Source organism: Anarhichas minor, unplaced genomic scaffold (genome assembly GCF_050575085.1).
Source record: "Anarhichas minor isolate MPS153535 unplaced genomic scaffold, ASM5057508v1 ptg000004l, whole genome shotgun sequence".
NCBI classification, from domain to species: domain Eukaryota; kingdom Metazoa; phylum Chordata; class Actinopteri; order Perciformes; family Anarhichadidae; genus Anarhichas; species Anarhichas minor.
Window position 1 is genome coordinate 4721934 of NW_027466450.1, and position 19289 is coordinate 4741222.

The 19289-nt window shown below is 41.2% G+C and overlaps 3 protein-coding genes across 3 annotated transcripts; 2 read left to right on the forward strand and 1 right to left on the reverse strand.

Annotated features, from left to right (window-relative positions):
- The first annotated feature begins 1374 nt into the window (after nucleotides 1–1374).
- pdzk1 (PDZ domain containing 1) lies at nucleotides 1375–5148 on the forward strand. Its single transcript, XM_076107073.1, has 7 exons — nucleotides 1375–1581; nucleotides 2476–2689; nucleotides 3237–3575; nucleotides 3666–3862; nucleotides 3938–4162; nucleotides 4233–4547; nucleotides 5104–5148. Exons 1-7 carry the CDS (start codon nucleotides 1375–1377, stop codon nucleotides 5146–5148), a joined length of 1542 nt encoding a protein of 513 aa, XP_075963188.1.
- Nucleotides 5149–5621: 473 nt separating this feature from the next.
- Nucleotides 5622–11265, reverse strand: LOC142966702 (Golgi pH regulator). The gene is made up of 14 exons (XM_076107074.1): nucleotides 11015–11265; nucleotides 10652–10711; nucleotides 10428–10531; nucleotides 10231–10337; nucleotides 10002–10103; nucleotides 9741–9861; nucleotides 9488–9568; nucleotides 9293–9402; nucleotides 9089–9177; nucleotides 7272–7364; nucleotides 6994–7089; nucleotides 6580–6669; nucleotides 6399–6464; nucleotides 5622–6301 (listed from the first exon to the last, which is right to left on the reverse strand). The coding sequence occupies exons 1-14, from the start codon at nucleotides 11054–11056 to the stop codon at nucleotides 6095–6097; spliced, it is 1368 nt and encodes a 455-aa protein (XP_075963189.1). The 5' UTR covers nucleotides 11057–11265; the 3' UTR covers nucleotides 5622–6094.
- A 1284-nt stretch (nucleotides 11266–12549) lies between these two features.
- On the forward strand, nucleotides 12550–18989 carry LOC142971195 (OX-2 membrane glycoprotein). Its single transcript, XM_076111848.1, has 5 exons — nucleotides 12550–13070; nucleotides 13206–13526; nucleotides 14599–14928; nucleotides 17641–17925; nucleotides 18859–18989. Exons 1-5 carry the CDS (start codon nucleotides 12989–12991, stop codon nucleotides 18987–18989), a joined length of 1149 nt encoding a protein of 382 aa, XP_075967963.1. The 5' UTR covers nucleotides 12550–12988.
- The last annotated feature ends 300 nt before the right edge of the window (nucleotides 18990–19289 follow it).

Genomic DNA, 19289 nt, shown 5'->3' on the forward strand with positions numbered 1-19289 from the left:
ATGAAGGCAATATAGTTAATTTGAGGTATGTTTGTTTTGTTTCAAGTGTAATTCTGATACTAGATCTATTAACTTTATAATCTATACAAAGTGCCCTCTTCTGGGCATGCTTAACCACAAAATGTTACTTTAAATTCTAGCGGAGATTCCAATGTTTTCAAAAACACTCAATATGGCTGAATTTAAGGGAAATCTGTGAACATTTCTTTTTAAGTAAAGGTATTTATCATACAAACTGTCTTGGCTTTGAATATTGCACTCAATATAAGCATCAACTAGTTTCAGTTCAGTGTCGGGAAAGTAGATGTAGAATTTACTACATGTGTTACACTGTTCCTGTATAGTAGGGCCATCTTGTTTGTTTGTGTCAAGTAAATAAATAAATAAATAATGGGAAAATCAGGGATTTCAAGGTTTGATAAAATGGCATGAACTGTAATTGAAGCGTAATTTTGTCATTATGCTGCACATCACATGGAAGTGCAAAGCTGTTGGAAAACAGTATTAACAAAAAAAAAATAACAACTGCACACCGACTCCAAACCACAAATTGTTCGGATCTTATATTTGCTAGGTCTGTTTGACTTGTCAGTACACGGTGGTTACGACACAGGAAAGGCTGTGTGACTCTAACAGAACATACAGTATCCTACAATAACTATGTTAGCCAGTAGGACACACACACATACTTTACAACCTTCCCATATGGAGATGACAGTCTGATTAAAGGGGTACAGAGAAATTCCTCACTGTGCATTCAAAGTCCAGGCTGTCTTTATAACGGAGAGTCGTCACCACAGTCAGCTGTGCCTGCTAATGGTTTCATGTGAAGCACTTTGAATTACCTTGTTGTTGAAATGTGCTATACAAATAAACTTGCCTTGCCTTGCCTTGCTGTTAATAATTAACTGCCATTCGAGTGCTGACATGGAAGATTAACTTTTCATCTGAAGTTATCAGCACTTCTATTGCTTCTTCAGGTCCAGAGTTATCTGCTATTATATGGCAGTTAAAAGAGGGACAGCAGTGACAGGAAAAGGGGGGAGACAGGACAGATTGTTAAGGAAATAAATATATCAAATAACTGCAGATACTCCTTTACTGAAGGGTTAGATCTGTAACTTGAAAATAGCACTTTACTGTATGTTTGTATGTGCCTTGTTTATGTTTGCATATCACAGCCTCAAAATGTCTATAGTCTACATCATATGCTAAGAATATTTCCTTTATCATCACTTTGATTTTGCAATTGATAAGTAATATTTGGAGACAAATGCAGTGACGAGAGACAGCAGCTTGTGTCATAAAGGGCATTACAAGATATAATTTTTGATTGTGTGTGTATGTTATTAACCCTCTCCTCCATGTTAGGACATGGCCGGGTACAAGCCGAAGGTGATTTCTCTAACCAAGAGGCCGGGTCATTCATTTGGCTTCTACTTGAGGGTGGAGTATGCTGTGGACGGTCACCTGATCCGCTGCCTGGAAATGGGCGGTCCAGCTGAACTGGCTGGCTTGAAAGACGGAGACCGCATCCTGCGGGTCAATGGAACATTTGTTGATGGGCTGTCACATTCAGAGGTAAGTAGGATGTGGAATTACCGCAGTGCAATTAAATCAATAAGAACTCTGAGATATATATGGAGCCCCAAAGATGATAAGATGTAGAAGCTTATTCATTTGGAGTGAAATACGAAATGTAATACTTTCATCAGTCATCTGTGAAGCACTTTGTAATGCACTAGCCTGCATTAAAGGGGCTATACAAATAAAGTTTACTTGATTGATGGTCAATACGCCATTTCTAATTCCATGCTGCTAATTTGATAACGACATGGGAATATCCATTATAGCAGCTTACCACCTAAACCTTTTTAGCTTAGTATATTTAACATTATGAGAAGATACAATACATCACACACAGAATGTCCATTGTAGTCCTTGATGAAGATAAGAGACACTTGAAGATGATGTGGTGAAGATAGAAGTATGGTGTCTGTCACCTTCAAAGTGGCGTTAGCATTAGATTGCTGCTGCTAAGATGTTTTAGTTACTGTGAGAGTGGTGTGGAATTTCATTAATGTTGTATGCGGAGAATATAGAATACATAAACAATTAAATGTGTGTCAAGACGCAAAATAAAATAGGAAGTAAGGAGTCGAAAAATAAACAAGCTAGTGACATTTAGATAGAAGAGTCTTAATCAATGTATAATTGGTGATAAAGTAAAGAAATTAAGCGATTGTTGCTTTTTTAACTAACTGATTAGAGGTCAAATAAATAGTAAAAAGCTTTATATTCCTGCTTAAACACAACTGTACTCATTAAACTAACAGTATTATGGGTGTATTGTGTATTCTGTTATATGTTGGAGTACATTTTGTCAGCTTTGAGGCTCCATAGGATGATTGAATTGTACTGTTACAGGCCTCTTTATTAAAACACTTCTGCTGTGTATGTGTTCCCCCGGGACAGGTGGTGGACATGATCAGAAACAGTGGAGCATCAGTCACATTTCACATCCTGGATGAAGCTTCCTACGAGCAAGCCAAAGCAACGGGAGTGAACCTGTCCGACCCTCAGAGCACACCGGTTGCCAACGGTGGGGCCAAACCGGCTCTAAAGCCCAAACTCTGCTACCTGGTTAAGTCCAGCTCAGGCTATGGGTTTTCCATTCGCTCAGTCAAAGGTGAGATGACGAGACGGGCTAAGGAATGTCAATTTTGGGCATATGATGAAAAGAATGAGAATGAAAGAGTGCTTTAATAAGCACTAAATGATGACATACAATTAAACCTGTTTAATTAATCTACCCATGTGGGTTATTTATAGATCAGGAACAAGTCCGTAATTAGAATAACTTTTGGGTTTGCCAGATTGTGAAAGTTAGTTTATATGCTCCTCCAGAATGACTCTTTGTTGTAATGCATTTAGATCTTTAGCGTGTCCATTGAGGAAGCATTTTGATTGATATGTATAACGTCAATAACTTAAATACTTACGAATGAAGCAAGCTTGTGGTGAAAGTCAAAACAGCACGTCATTTGCTGAACCGGCAAAAGCAAGTGACATATTCAAGGAGAATGAAAACAAGCCAAAGTGATTTGCACAACCTGGCCACCAAATAATGTTGCTATTAATGGCTTATAACTGATCTATAAAGTAGGCTACTCCTATTTGTATCAGTCTGTTTCATCTTTGCATAGCTTTCATATCTGCTATAACATCTTCTCTAGGTGAGCAGGGTTTGTTCATGGCAGAGGTGATCAGAGGAGGTGTGGCTGACAGGGCTGGGGTCAGTGTCAACGACCGCCTGCTGGAGTTTAACGGGGAGAACGTAGAAGGCTCCACACACGATCAAGTAGTGGACAAGATCAGACTGGCTGGTGGCAGCAGCATCATGTTCCTGCTGGTTGACGAGGAAACAGACAGGCACTTCCAGAACAAGCATATGAAGCTAGGAGCATGGTTAGCCACTGCCAAGTATCTCCCACACAAGCCACGCATCATCCAATTGACCAAAGGACCTGATGGCTATGGCTTCCTGCTCAAGGAGGAGAGGAAGCACCCAGCAGGCAAGGCCATATGTAAATATCACAAACAACTGGTATTTTAATGCGGAGAGAAGGCTGTGTTTTAACAGTGTGCTCGTTGACTCCATGCAGGCCACTTCATCAAGGACTTAGACAGAGACAGCCCAGCAGAAAAAGCAGGTGTGAAGGAAATGGACAGACTAGTAGCTGTGGACGGTAAGGAGGTGGACAGATGCAGCCATGAGCAGGTGGTGGACAAGATCAGGCAGAGTGGAAACAAATGCTGCCTCCTAGTGGTGGACAAAGACACGGACCAAATGTATACGCAAGTGAGTCAGAGTGCCACTGTCAAACTTCAATATAGACTGCAGACCATCTAAATGTCATCGTTGTGTCCCTCACAGGGCCAAGTGTCTCCTATAGTCTTCTTGGAGGAGATACAGGATTCCAACTCACCGCCCAGTTACAGAGAGGCCCTCAATTTACCTGCTCCTGTCAAACCATCCACACCCGTTCAGAGTAGGAAGGAGGAGCTCAAGCCCAAACTGTGTAAGATGGAAAAGGCCTCAACTGGCTATGGCTTTCACCTAAATGGCATCCAGGGGGTGTCTGGAAATCACATCAAGGAGGTAGGAAGTACAGACATCTCCAGCATTTCATCATTTTCATATCAAACTGGTGACAAACACTTCGTTTCAGGTGGTTAAAGGTGGAGTGGCCGACAGGGCGGATCTGGAGGATGACGACATTGTGGTGGAGGTCAACGGGGTGAATGTGGAGCAGAGCAGCCACGATGAGGTGGTGGAGATGATCCGCAGCAGTGGCAGCTCTCTGGAGCTGCTGGTGGCTAACGAAAGCGTCTATGACCAATTCCAAGCTAAAGGAGTGACCATCACACGCCGGCTGCTCGGAGAAACATCTTATGCTCAGGTCCACACTGCAGACACTCCAGAGGAAGAAGAGAGACATGAGGAGGCCAGACCTGAAACCCCAACTGAACCAGCAAGAGCGAGGGTGAGTGGTGCTTTGTAAAGCCTCACAGGTGATATATTTCACTGTGTGGCTCCAGGGATGGCAATGGCGGGTTTGTCGGTCTGGCCACCTCTGTGGTCCAGACTGAAATATCTCAACGACTATTGGAGGGATGTTTTGCACAGACATTGATGTTCCCCAAACAATGAGTCCTATAGTGACCAATCACCAGCAACACCACGAGGTAATCATTTGTGGTTTTGAGTGAAATGTCTTGTCAACTATTGGATGGATTACCACAAAATTTCATACAGACATTTATGTTACTCTAAATATGAATTGGAACAACTTTGGTGATTGCTAGAGATTTCATTAGCGCCATCTTCAGGTCATACTTTGAATCGGTTCAGTACTTTGGTTTATGAATAATTACCTGCAAAACATACGAGACTCCCCATGAGTGTTAGCAGTGGTTTGTTTTGTGCCGTTTCATGTCATGTCATTTCTTTTCTAACTTTTCAACCACAAGCCTTCACAGAGAAAAAAATGTTTAATGTGTAAAATAATTGTGATTTTGTTTCCCCTCTCTCTCTTCTAGACGCCATCGTCTTCATCTGCAGATAGTGTCGATGAGAGACTCTGAAAAAATCACAGAAAGGAGCTGCTCTCCGATTTGGCCTTTGTCAATCTAATGTTGATCCATCATTTTCTCAACAATCAGCTGTGTGGGCTTCAATCTTCCAATCGACATCACAGGAGACAAGAGATGCAGAAAAAAAAAAAGGACAGTCAAGACTTTTGAAATGTACTGACGATATCTTAACTCTGGCAGGATATTTGCATGATTAAAGGGCTGAGAATACTTTTTCGTGAATACTTTTGTCTTCCTTTGATGAAAATAGTAGCTCTACTTGGAGATGAGCAATGATCTGAGTAACGTAAAACATCTACCAAAGCTTAAGAGCTTCAGCTGTTATTATCACCAGTACGTACTGTGACCTTTCATGTCTGTTTTTCTCTTTGCAAAGACTGCTGCCTTTATTTAATGTTCTAAAAGGAAATTAAATCAATTACAATTTCAACTAACACCAATAAATGAAAACATACTATCTGAAATAAGCTTACTTTACGAGGATTTGATTTTATTCACAATTAACGGACACATTTTGCTTCAGGGTGGAGATCATGAATGACATCTTGATCTTTTCCTCGTATAGTCCTTTTACACTTCAGTAGCAGTGAAGCACAGATTTGCTGTGAACAGTACAGCTCCAAAAGATCGTTCTGGCTGAAATAATAAGAATTTAAGTGGTTGCATTTGCAGGTAAAATTTAATTACTAATAGTAATGTCTGTTCTGCAAATATTTCAATTCAAGAAAGTCCACCTTCAAAGTGTTTTGCTAATGTGCTCCAACAGTTCCCCATCACTTGCATCCAACAATCAGCCATTCCTGATTCAGGAACAGGCATTCGATATAATTATCTCTCACATATTAAAAAACAACAACTGATCTCTGGATATCTCAAGATTCCAGATTCAAAGTCACCCAAGGGTCAGTAGTCAAATCCAGGGGGGGGATGTAGGGCATCAGAAGGACATTTGTTTCTCTGGTGCCTGTTTGTGGGCGAGATAAAGGAAGAGGATGCTGGACAAGGCGCTGACCAGGAAGATGACGTCAAACCAACGGTGGTAGAAGTTGAACTGCAGCTCTCCCAGAACCTCCGTCACGATGGAACGATACTCCAGCGGCATGCTCATACGCATCAGCAACACGGACGATACAAAATACATCCCCTGGTGGAGTGAGACAGATGGAGAAGGTGTTGCTTTATCTGTTGTTTGGAGGCTGTGCTCTGTGTTACAAGATAACTATATAAAGCAACACACTCACCATGATCTGAGCGAGGACGAGCACGATGACATTAGACGACTTGCTGCTTGATATTGCATAGAAGAACTAAAAAAACCAAGGAGCATTATACAGTTGGTTAAACAGCATCATTTGAAAGAAAATATCACAGATTTATTATAGATCTGTAGCCATTTCAACATGTATCATGTGATAGTTTTACCTTCGTGAGGGTGATGAGTAAGCCCCGAATGGATGTAACGATTATTATCCCCACCAAGATGAAAGAGATGTGTTGGGACCAAAACTTGACCTGAGAAGCGGAGAAAGAGAATAAATGAAAAACAAAGCAAAACATGTGTTAATTGGGAGTAGGAAAGGAAGATGACAACTTCATCATGTATCTATTTAAATGTAAACATACTGCCATATTCTGAGAGTGTTAGCTATAACGCAACAATAACGCAATTAAATAATTATGCGATCATGATCAGGTACGCAGCAGAGAAAGCAGCAAGAGAGACGACAATGTGCTGGCAATTATCTTTACAGGAGGTCATGCAGTGTAACGTGACTATTACAGCAGGTAGGTGTGTGTGCGTGTGCGTGTGCGTGTGCGTCTGCGTGTGTGTCTTACCTCAAACTGGATGCCCAAGTAGTTCACTGTAATTTCAATACCCCTCGTCACAGGATCCGTCTTTCCAACTCGATCAAACACAATGTTTATTGTGGCCTATGGGGGATAGAAGAGGCATTTTGAAAAATAAATAAAAGGTACTTTTTTATAACTGCATCTCAAACAATAAGAAAAACACAACAACATGTGATTACCTAATTGGGCCGTAGCACTCACAGAATCTATATGTGAGGTGAGGGAAAGACACAATGCCAGAATATAATTGCGAATGTTCTCACCATGAAGATTTTCCAAACACAATAGATGGAAAAGAAGTAGCCGAGGAAATTGAAGTATTTCCCCTGGAATGTCTTCGAGTACTCAATTCGCTCCTAAAGATAAGGAAAGGTGGTGGTAAAGCATTAAGTAATCATTTATCGCACGTAGGCAAAGGTGTGTGTAGATAGAAGTGTGTGTATGTAATGTCAGCAGGTACCATAGCCTGGCCCCAGTCCAAATGTCAGTTCACATGTGGGCAGCTGCAGAATCATTCTTTATCTGATGTGATTAAACCATGTGATAAGTCAAGAGCAGACCTGGCAGTACGCTATCAAAAGCTTCTTTTTTTGCAAGGTCCTGTGATGTTATCCTGCATGTGAGGATATATAGTGGTAATAAACCTGACTCTTGACATCTTTTATAGAAACTGATTTGTATTTATGTGACATGTTTAATAGAACCAACGTTTAGGTTTAGTGTGGTTGAACCAGCAAAAATCAGCAAAACTAGAATGAAAGAGAATTAAGATTGCAGCTCTACAGAGCTTTTAGCGAATTGTTTTATAGCACGTTTACTGTACGATTGAGTCTTAGCCCCGCTAATTAACTCCAAGTCCAGTAAACACTGGTTCATCAGGTGCACAGAACTACTACTCCAGTGAGACATTACTATAGATGTGTGTGTTATGGATGTGATAATACTTAATTGTAAGCTAACAACTTTATTAGTAGGTGTATATGGTCGGGGTAAGGATATGTAGAAATAACATGGCTAAACTCTGTCAGGAAGAAAGGACTTAAGTGTACGTCAGTAACGTCTTCTTTCCTATGTTTTTAACTAGCTCTGTAATCTTTGACTGGCCCACGCCTCCCTCAGCAGCACTGACCACACCGCCTTAATAATCAACGGAGGAGCTACGAACACAAGAGGTGCATAACAATCGAAGGGGAACACAAACTAGCATCCACGCCTGTACACAGCTTAGAAGCTGATAAAGCTCCAAACTGATAGCAGCAATTAAGAATGTGTTTTGGGAGATGACTCTTTGTTGTCAAAGAAACTCCACCACAGATTATACTTGAACTGAGCCTTTGGTTTACAGAGTCATAAAATCGTCATTAAAGCATGCTTAACCTGTGTTTGATCACGTGAGAGTTGGGACAACACAATGTTGACTTATAATCACCTGTTGCTATGTGTTAGCAAAGAGTTACTTATTTACACACCCAGCAGTTATGGAGCAACATTATCATTCCTTTGGATCCTGTTTGTGTTTTGCTGATGAATGTAAGCCCAATATTAACTCCTTTTAGCTGTTTTTGGTCTCCACCTACTCCTGAAGGAGTCTCTTTAGCTGCTATATACTCTTTTATATAAAAATATATTAAATACATATGCTTTATAATGTCCACTAGTAAGTCCCTAACTGTGCCTGTCTGCCGATCGGTGCTGAGCAGGCAGTGTGCATTGTTTTTGAACCAAAACAGTGAAGTTGCAGGCCGGACAGCTAGAGACAATGAGCTGAAACTCGCTACAGCTCCGTCAGGCATTGGGGTGTTGCAAACCTGCCAATCATTCATTACTTTTGAATCCCAGGCATTCCTTGTTATATGGTTACTTGTTCCAACCTTAACTTGGAGGGAGTAAGTCAGGTTTGTTTGTTTTATTTCCACCTGCATAACGTCATTCAAGATTATAGCCTGCATGTTCTTCTGTATTTTTGTTTTTTATTCACTCTATGTTTCTTCATAGTTAAGTGGAGCACAGTGTGCTTACGTGGCCTTGTGTGTGTGTGTGTGTGTGTGTGTGTGTGTGTGTGTGTGTGCACGTGTGTTACCTTAGTGGCTTGCAGATCCACAGTCTCAAGAAAGAGTTGCCGACTCAGCTCCTCCAGAGCATCAACCTCCTGCTGGATCAGAGATAGGTCTGGAGGGAATAAGTCAAGGCTGACATCCACTACAAATACTGTAAACAATTAGTACACAGTTATCTGGGAACAGACTTTTGGAAACTATAGTCCATATATAAGTATGAAGGATACTTTCGCTGCCTGTTTGTGTCGAGGTAACACTCTTGATCATGCCCCAGAATCCTGTCTGTTTGTTCTGGTCTTCCCCACGCTGGTACATCTGCCTCCGTGTCATGGCAATTCTACTCACACACAGAACAAATTGTAGTAGTAAGATAATTTGTTTTATTCATTCCATCAACAAGATAAGTAATACTTTTTACTCACCGTTTCTTCTTGCTGACAATCATGTCCATAGTCTGGAGCAGCCGCCTCTCCAGAGCGAGGATGTCACTGTCTGTTACATTCCTTTGAAAAGAACCAAGCAGGACGCATCAAAGCAATGGCCGCATGTGTCATGAAAACAACAATATGCCATTCACGATAACAATGTCTGACGCATATAAACAGACTGAGATTAACAAGCTGTGTGATGCGGCTGCTGAAGGTAACCTGAGAGAAAACCCACAGCTAAGCTTACCTGAGGAAATAGGACATGTACGTGTAGGGACAGTTGACCGCACCAAACCCAGACAACAAAGCCATGAGGGTGACTCCGATCACACCAACACGACTGATGAGCTGCTCAATGGACAGGATGCCTGGGGAAAAGACAACAACAGACTGACAACAGTGTTTCACTTGGCTATCAACCACCTTTACAGACGAAGGCCTCTACACAGTATGAGGAACGAGAAACGAGGCGTAAAGGCGCCCAGAGAGGAGACCAATGCACACTGACCATGTTTTGGACTCAGGATGGGGAATGGGTCTCCCAACTTCCAGAAGAAATACATGAAGGTAAACCACACCATACAAGCGAACAGAAGCTTCTGTCTCTGCACTACACACAGACACAAAAAAACAGCTTTCTGTGACATAATGTGTGAAATTACAACCGTCAAAATTGCGTAATACATTTTTAGTTACAGCATTTTATTTCCAATACCCGGGTAAACAGCTATACTTACACAGGCGTATGTTGCTGACAACAAAGTATCCGATGTAGAAAGGCACCACGAAGATTAAGACCAGCAGAATCACATACAGATTCAGCTTCCAGTGAAAATACCTAGAGCTGTGGCAAAGACATGAAACAAATGAAAATTCCTCAACCGCAAGGAAGCAGCAATAAAACAGAGTTATAGTCCACAGAACATGTACTCACTTGCTACTTAAGGCACCCAGGATCTCAAAGATGATGAGCTCAAACATGGTGCAGGAAAAAGCAAAAGTGATGGAGAAAACCACCTGGACGACATACTGTCGCACCTGTCAACAAACACAAAAGCAGTTTACAGTTAGTAGAGAGGACGTCCAGTGCTTGATGAGGCCTACAGCTCTATTGGAGATAACCAGGTGGAAATGCACTTGTGTTTAATAACAGTGTACCTCATAATCTTTAAACAGCCGCCGCATAAAGAATAACCAGCCAAACCCAAAGAACAGCACCTGTGTTGGAATAAATGAGTTATTTGGAGAACGATGTGGTCCATGAAGAAAGACAATAAAAAGTTATTTACAGTTGAATCCACATAAACTGCTGTTATGCTGACGTGGGAAGTGTTTGATCTCAATATTGAGTATTATGAAATGAATTTAGATAGACACACCATGTTGGACTACAGGACGTTGAAGTTCAACGTTACGTAGATACCATTTTAATACAACGTTAGCTGGCGCTGTATGAACTTGTTCAGTGAAAATAACACACGTTGCGATGTGTCGACTTTATTAACTCACTATCAACGTTACCTGTGAGGTGAACATGATGACTGAGTCCACCAGGAACGACATGGTGATGTCTGTAAAACAGCCTTTAGTCCGCAAAACAAACTGACCGTTCAGGTGTAGCAGGGTAGAGGACAGTTATAATTCATGCTAATCTGTAAAAAAAAAAAGTCGGGCTTCAAATGTTTATGTCACTAATGGGCTCATTTTAAGAGCATTTGTTGTTCAGCTGTCAAATTACTACGGCAGCCCATGTTGTTACGTCATCAAAATGAGTCCGACTAAATACACTTCCGTCGCACAACTGTGACGTCTCAGAAAAAGAAAAGCAAATGGCATGATACGATGTACGATGTAATACGATGATTCATGAACCTTGAAACATTTTTAAAAGCATTTTTGATTGATAGTAAATCATAAACTTGGTTAAAGTTAGGGTTAGCCCTTTCATTAACGTTCTGAGGACTTTTGTTACGCTGTAGTAGTTACCATGTGTGCATACAGAGGGCGACAAAACATATACTGCTACTTTTCCCCACCACCAAGAACAAGTTGCCTATACTTTTACTAATAATAGTAAAAATTATAATAACGATGATAACAATCGGGGTTTTTTTTGTCTTTAAAGGTCCATAAAGTTATTGTTCTTTCTCAATCCACCTCTATTTGAGCGTTTGAGTCCCTCATGAACACAACAGTTTCTGCCAAAGTTAGAAAAGATTTGGTTTGTTTACTTCACGTGATTATTGTTTCTGTAAATATTGCTTTATCCGTACTCTTCTAGACAGTGCACTCTTCACAACGAGTACTGTTTGATACTTGAATCTATAAACTGGACTACTGCAAATACGTTTACCGTGATATGTTTACATAAATGCTTCTACAATTAAATTGTATCAATATTGTGGATGCACGTAAATGAAACGTTTTTATACGTTTATTTTTTTTAATTTATGATTTATCTCCGGACAATAGAGATGAGTTGGAAGTGAAAGTTGCAGGGCAAATTAACTCTTTTCTCCTGTGGTAGGCTCTTTCTGTCATCGCATACTGCAACATGGGCCACAAGGAAATCCTAATTAATAGAGCAATTACTCAATTGTAACTTTTTAAAGCGTAAAAGCATTAATAGTGGATCAAATAATTGAAATCTCCACCTGTATCACAAAACAATACAAAAAGTGACACTGGAGGGCGCTGTTTAATCCAAACTGCGCTGTGGCTTTGCCCGCACTCATAAACCCCACTGCATCCAGAGAACTGGAGGTTCGGAGCTGCCACCGGCTGGTGTTCATTGTGCTGAAGGGGCGCAGAATAGAAAACACACGGAGGAGTAAAAATAGTTTCTCGCTTGGTCTGGAGTGATGTTTCGAAAGACTGCTGGGTTATAAGGATGTACAAGATGTTGCAGAGGTAGAACATCTTTACCTTTTGCATTAGGACAAGTAGGTGAGTGTCATAATTCATGTCATAATGTACGTGACATAGAATAGAAAATATAGCCTAAATCAAAAATAGCTGCTGTATGATGTTATATGTATGATGTTATGATGTTATGATGTTATACACTGCTTTTATGTCCATTGCAAGTTTAACTTAGTCAGTGATGTGGCAGAAAACAAATCTGTTCACATTTTAAAGAGCTCTGATAACTATGAGACCCAAGGATAATTTATTTCTGATCTATTTCTCATATGAATAGCTTTGTATTGAATATTGAAATATATTGGTATAGCACATGAGGATTTCTTTTGCATTGCATTGCCTCCCACTGAATAGTTTTCTGGATGTTTTTATGCAATGTAATGTGTTAAACAGTATCTAGTGAACTCATGAGCTGAATTCTCTCTCGGAGTAGGAAAATTCTGACTCTTCAAAGTTCTTCCTGTATCACTGTGACCAGTTATATAATTTAAAGGAGAGTTTGAGTTCATGTTGGGCTGACTGTTATTTGTGAAATTCTCAGTACCGCTCTTTCTCCTCCCTGTTAAATGAGTGATGAAGAAGATGATGATCCAGGCCTCCTGTAGGAAAGGTGTGCAGGTGTGTTTAATCCTCCTGATGGTGGGAAGACTACAGGGTGAGTCTGCCATGATAACAATACATCGAACAACTGACATCGAGAACTCATGTCACACCAAAGTATATATTATGTGTTGTTTTTTTTTATACATATTATAATGTTATTGTTTTTTTATTTTGGTAGGTGTTTCAGGCAGGGTAACAGCATCAGCGCGTTTAGAAGCTCCAGTGGAGAAGCCCTTCACTCTCACTTGCAGTGTCTTGAGGGAACGAGGTGAGTCTCTGAGGCAGGTGCGTTGGCTGGACGTCCAAAACCAGACCCTGCTGAGCTACCAACCCGGCAACAAAGACAGTGTGAGTGGACAGCAGTATGTGGAGCTCGCCTCCTCCCCAAAAGACACCTCAGCCATCACCATCCGCAGGGTGGGTTTCCGTGACGAAGGCTGCTACACCTGCATCTTTGACATGCATCCTTCCGGTTCAAAGCAGGGACAGACATGCCTCACTGTTACCTGTGAGTAAGTCCTGTAATGACCACACATTTTGTGAACAAGGACGCAATTAGTTACAGTTTAGACAAGATGAATGTCTAATCTTGTTGGTGCTTATATTGAGAGCAATTTAAAATGAGTATCAGTATATAGGTTCTTGGTTCTCCAGTGCCAAGGTTTAAAACCATGTACTGTTACGACATGCTGGCCTGTTAGAGAGCTAGAAATGCAGGGATGAAGCAAAAACAACATGCGGGTCTCTGACATTTATTCAACCCTGAGAGGACAGCTTTAGATGAAACATGAGGTATTTTTTGGCCCATGATAAATTCCAGGAAGTGTCTCTGCTATTGTGACATGGTTGTGAAGTTCTTGAACCAGGTGGGAGAAGCATCCACGTGAGGCCAGGATGAGTAATGATCACGGTGACACGCAGAAGGGAGACTGATATCAGCCGTACAGATATATCGAGGAGCTCAATCATCCTCTGTTTGATACAGGCGTCAGTGTCATTCACATCCATTTATTTAAATCAGCTGCATCTATTGTATTAGTGTTAGTAATATAGATTTGCAGCCACTTTGCCAACAGTTTGTTGACGGCTCTATGAAAGTTATCGTCAAATTGGAGGCTGACGCAAACAGTTTTTCCCGCTCTGCTGCTCGTAATTACATTTTAAACAATGTTACGTGAAAGTGGCATAGCTGATATTGGAAGTCTGCCCTTTGCCCCCGCCCTTTAAAATGAAACAAAACAAATACTCCAGAAGACTCCAGAGACAGTTACTCCTCCCTACAACCTCAATATCAATCCGCTCTGGGGATTTACTGAGAAATATGTAACCCCCCCCTAACCTTTCAGAGGCTCAGTCGGCCATATTAATAAAGAGCAGTGCAGCAGTGGAAGAGAAGGGGGGATCATCTTTCTAAGCAGAAACAGCTGTTCCAGATTCCAGTGACTGGTTTCTGTTTGGGCTCCTCGTATTTCTGAATATTGTCCTGTGTTTCACTCTCTGTCCCCCTGTTGTTTTTCTTATGTCTTTTCTCCTCATCCATCATTCTTCCACTGGATGGTGGGCTCTTTTCTTACTCCCAGCTCAAGTCACCGTTGAAAGCAACAAGACAGCAGTGAGCGGCAAGAAGGCCTCCCTCTCGTGCTCCTACGGTTTGCCTGAGAAGGTTCAACAGATCATATGGAAACACACGTCTGCACAAGGTGACTCCACAGAGGTGGCCTCCTTCGCAAAGCGGAGCGACCCCATGATAGAGCCATCGTTCCAGGGAAGAGTCTGGCTGAGTGCCTCTCTGTCAGAGAGTCAGCTCACCATCCAGCCTGTCGCTATCCAGGATGAGGGCTGCTACACCTGCCTGTACAACACACATCTCGACGGGCCGAAGACGTCCACAGTTTGCCTCGTCACCTATGGTAAACTTCTTTTTACACACCTCCCATTATTGATGATTATCATATATTACATTATGTAAAAGTATGGCCCACACAGAAGCCGAATAGGCGAGGAAAACTCCTTGAGGAAAGAGCAGGTTATGTACAATATAGTGTACATACCGTCTATCAGTCAATGCTTGTGTTATAAAAAGTGAGATTTCTCTTTACTGTATTGAGCAGGAATAAGGTCATCAGGCTGGATTAAAGGATACGTTTCTAAAATGACATTTTAAAAGAATAGTTTGATAGTTTGGGAAATTCTTCGCTTTCTTGCAGAGAGTTAAAGAACAAGATTGATATCCCTCTCGTGTTTGTGCGGTAAATATGAGGCTACCGCCAATAGCCGGTTAGGTTAGCTTAGCATAAAGACTAGAAACAAATAATACATTACATTACATTACATTACAGTCATTTAGCAGACGCTTTTATCCAAAGCGACTTACAATAAGTGTATTCAACATAGGTATTCAAGAGAACTACAAGTCACCAGAAGTCATAAGTGCATCTCCTTTTTTAACAGCATCTAAGAGCATAAACCAGAGCATAAGTATAATGTAGAAACAAACCAATACAATAAGTGCAACAAACTAATACGAATACAATAAGTGCTAAGTGCAAGGCTCAGGCTAGTACTTCTTGAAGAGGTGAGTTTTCAGCCTGCGCCGAAAGATGGGCAGCGACTCCGCTGTCCTGACGTCAGTGGGGAGATCATTCCACCATTGTGGGACGAGGACAGAAAACAGCCGTGACCGGGTCGATCGGCCTTTAATTAACCAAAATCCCTCTGCAGTGGTTCAGCAAGGAAACACTGTCTGTGAAAACTCAGACAGACACCCACTTTATCTGATTAACTCAGACTACTGAAGCCTCATATTAGCTTTTCAAAAAAATAACAGAATCCATCCTTTACTCACAAAATACATATCAGGCTGATGGGAGTTCATTTGTTTGTTGTTGAAGCATTCTTTGATTGAAAATAAATTAATTGTCCAGTGATCAACAATGTTATTAGAAGTCTTACTGAATTTCTGTATCAAATTACACACAGAATCTCATGGCAAACCATCTAATTGACATATTTTATTCTGGACTTAAGTGTAGGACCAACAGACTGACCCACATGTCCATCTCTAAAGCCATGCTGCTAAAATCTGACATTCAGGGCAGATAAATTGATTTGTAGTCAATGCTTTTGTTGTCACAGTCATCTCCTATGCTGCTTTGTTTCACAAAAATGTCACTTTTATGTTAACCTCACTTGCAATTTTTTTCTTTTTTAAGATATAGAAGTAAGAGTTGTTCAGATGCATATTTTTGCAGAGGTGTAGTAGTGAGTGACTATGTTAGATGTGGGAGCTAGAAAGACATGATCTTGTGGGGGATGATGGAGTCAGACTAGCTGCTGAATGTTTTCATGATATAGCAAGGCTAAGCTGTCGGCTGATTTGTTAACACACAAACACAGAAGAGTGTGTCCATGTAAAGAATGGAGCATTCGAAAGAATGATGGAGGCAGGGAGTGAGGTCCGGATGCATGACTGTGTCAGTGTTTGCAGCAGACAGAGATCCCCTCTGTGCTTTGTCTCTCTCTTTGCTCATGTTCTCCTGCTCCCTTTCTCTCACAGTTATCTCAACAAACAGTTGCGCTTTTGTTTGAAATTGAACTGTACAGTACAGTAGGTGTTTCCAGTAGTGAAGCACGATTAGCATTATTTTAACGTTTTGTATTTTTTCTTGCTGTGTGCGGCTGCCAACGGTCTTCCACCCTCATCCCACCCTGGATGATGCGACGCCCCCTCCTTTACTCCCTCTCTCACACATGCTGTCCACACACAGCGATAGATAAAACATGCAAAGGCATATGATCTCGCAACATTTACATCTGGAGTAAGTCACTAAAGTAAAATGTGTTTCTTCAAAGTGAAACAGAAATAGTGATGAACTTACAGAAAATGATCACCCACATATGCAGCTACCCTCAGCTTTACGGAGCTTTATAGGGAGAAATATAGTGAGGAAAGTCTGTGGAATTTCATTTTCGCAAACAATCAACTTTCACACCAGCTTTGTGCTCACTCTCAGGTCATTATGGTTTGGATTGTTATAAAGATTTCTTCCTGTTGTGGAAATCTGATACAATCCAGACCGATGGAGGGTGAAGCTCACCAACTAGAACTCCGAGAAGACGCTGAAACTACGAGGGCTGGATATCTGTGGCTGAACGTAGTTCTTGCCAACAAAAATGTTCTTGGTTCCAGTGCCTCACATTCCTTGCTCAGTCTCAGAGCGAGAACAGAGAATTGAAAACAGCCAGAGATTTACTTATGGAACTCAAGAGTAGAGGAATTCACATTCCTACCTGATCAAAGGCTTTAAGGTTTTTCTCAGGTATTATCTTAGCAATTTACCCAAAGACACTTCGAACATGTACAATACAAACTAAACTACAATCGGGATTAGCATAACAATTTTCATATGCCAGTCCTCAGTGTTTGATTGTCATGTGATACTATTTCCAGAGTTTTCTGGCTTGTGTATTTCACACACAGCACAAGATAATAGAGAAGAATACATTATTGGCACAGTGCATTTTATATGTGCCATATACGTCTACCACAGTATGAGCTTGTTTGTGTAAGTGTGTGCCAGTGTGTTGTGATTGCTCTAGTTTTTTCTGTATATTTCTCCCAGTGCTGCCCAAACCTCAGGTGAGCTACAAGACCACCTCTCCCGGTGTGATCGAAGCCAACTGCACCTCAGTGTCACGGCCCCCGGCAGAGATAGTGTGGAACGTGGAGAGGGATAACCGCACCATGGGCCCCCCTGTGACAACACAGCTCCCACAGGGCGATGGGACCACTCTGGTCATCAGTACGCTGACTGTCCGATCTGGGCTGCTGAAAGATGTGTCCATCAAATGCTTGGTGCACCACAAAGGGCTTGAGTCACCGATTGCTGTATCCATGAACACTAAAAGTGAGTTGGTCTCGGTGAACCTTTGCTCCAATGAGATACTTGACCTCAATAAAGCATTGTTTCTTTATTTTTTCTGGCATACTCTAAGTTCTTGATGCCCTCATCACATGAGATATCTTTGGAAAAAGAAACCTACTAAGAATACTAAAGAAAGCAGAGATCATTGGCGACTGTAAAGGACACGTAACGTGCACATCCCAAAAAAACTTAGACAGGTGCTGGATAAAAAAACAACAATCTGAAACCCAAAGTCAGAAAAAAGATCTGCACATTGTACTGATACTCACACTAAATTTAATTTAACAGAGTACCGTACCGATCAGGGAATTGTCAAATAAACACCAGAAAGTGTAATGTGTTACATTGTACTGAATCTTTGTTTTGTTTTTTTACAGTGTTTTGGTTTTCTATTTTGGCCCTTTCCATAGAGACATACTTTGTGATGTTTGTTTGACAGCTGACGAAGATGATCAATTTGTTGCTTTGTTAAATTCAATTCATTAGGAGCTATTAGGACTGCGGTCTGACTTTTGCCTTCACACTATAAGGAAAGGCCAGTTCTACTAATCCTATGTCTCAAATGTGCAATGTCCCATGTACAACAATTATACAATTGAATTAGTTTTACTAAAACAAAAATCTGTATTGTTTTATTGCAGCTAATGATGGGCAGTAGGTAATGGCAGTGCATCAATGGCTTTAGTTTGCTGAACTAAACTCTGAGATCAGATGGTAACACTGTGAATTAAATCTCAGATCTAATCACTGATGGTCCATAAAAGGGAACCATTGTCCAGACTAGCACAGGCCTTACAGTACCAACACGTATCATGACTCTGGCTTCTGCAAGGCTAGGATCTGCACACTGCAGTCTCTAGAAATATGGAAGATAATAAAAAATGCTGATCATTTCACTTTTTTTCTCCCTCCTAGTTGGGACGGCTCTCACCATCCTGATCTCTGTCACTACGGTGGCTGCCCTGTTGGTCATGTCCCTCTGCTTCTGCCTTTGGAAGTGTTTCTTGCGCAAAGAAGGTGAGATCCTATTTGTCACGAACAAGTGATCTTGCCAAGTGTAACATCTTGTATCTACACACCCTTTAGGCCATTTAGATAGAGATGTGCAGAGGACAGTCGGGAGATAATGCTTGTCAATCTCAAAAATATGGGGCCTCCACTCACACCGCACTGCATTCAGAGATTAGGCGGTGGAGAATGAGGGAGAGATTAATAGATTACATCTCAACCAAAAAACACCAGCGATCAATTTGTTACCTACAACCAACTACTTGCTAATGGCCAGTAGCAGTTTTATATGGTGGATGTGGTAGCTAGTCGTCCAGAATCAGATTTGATTGGATACA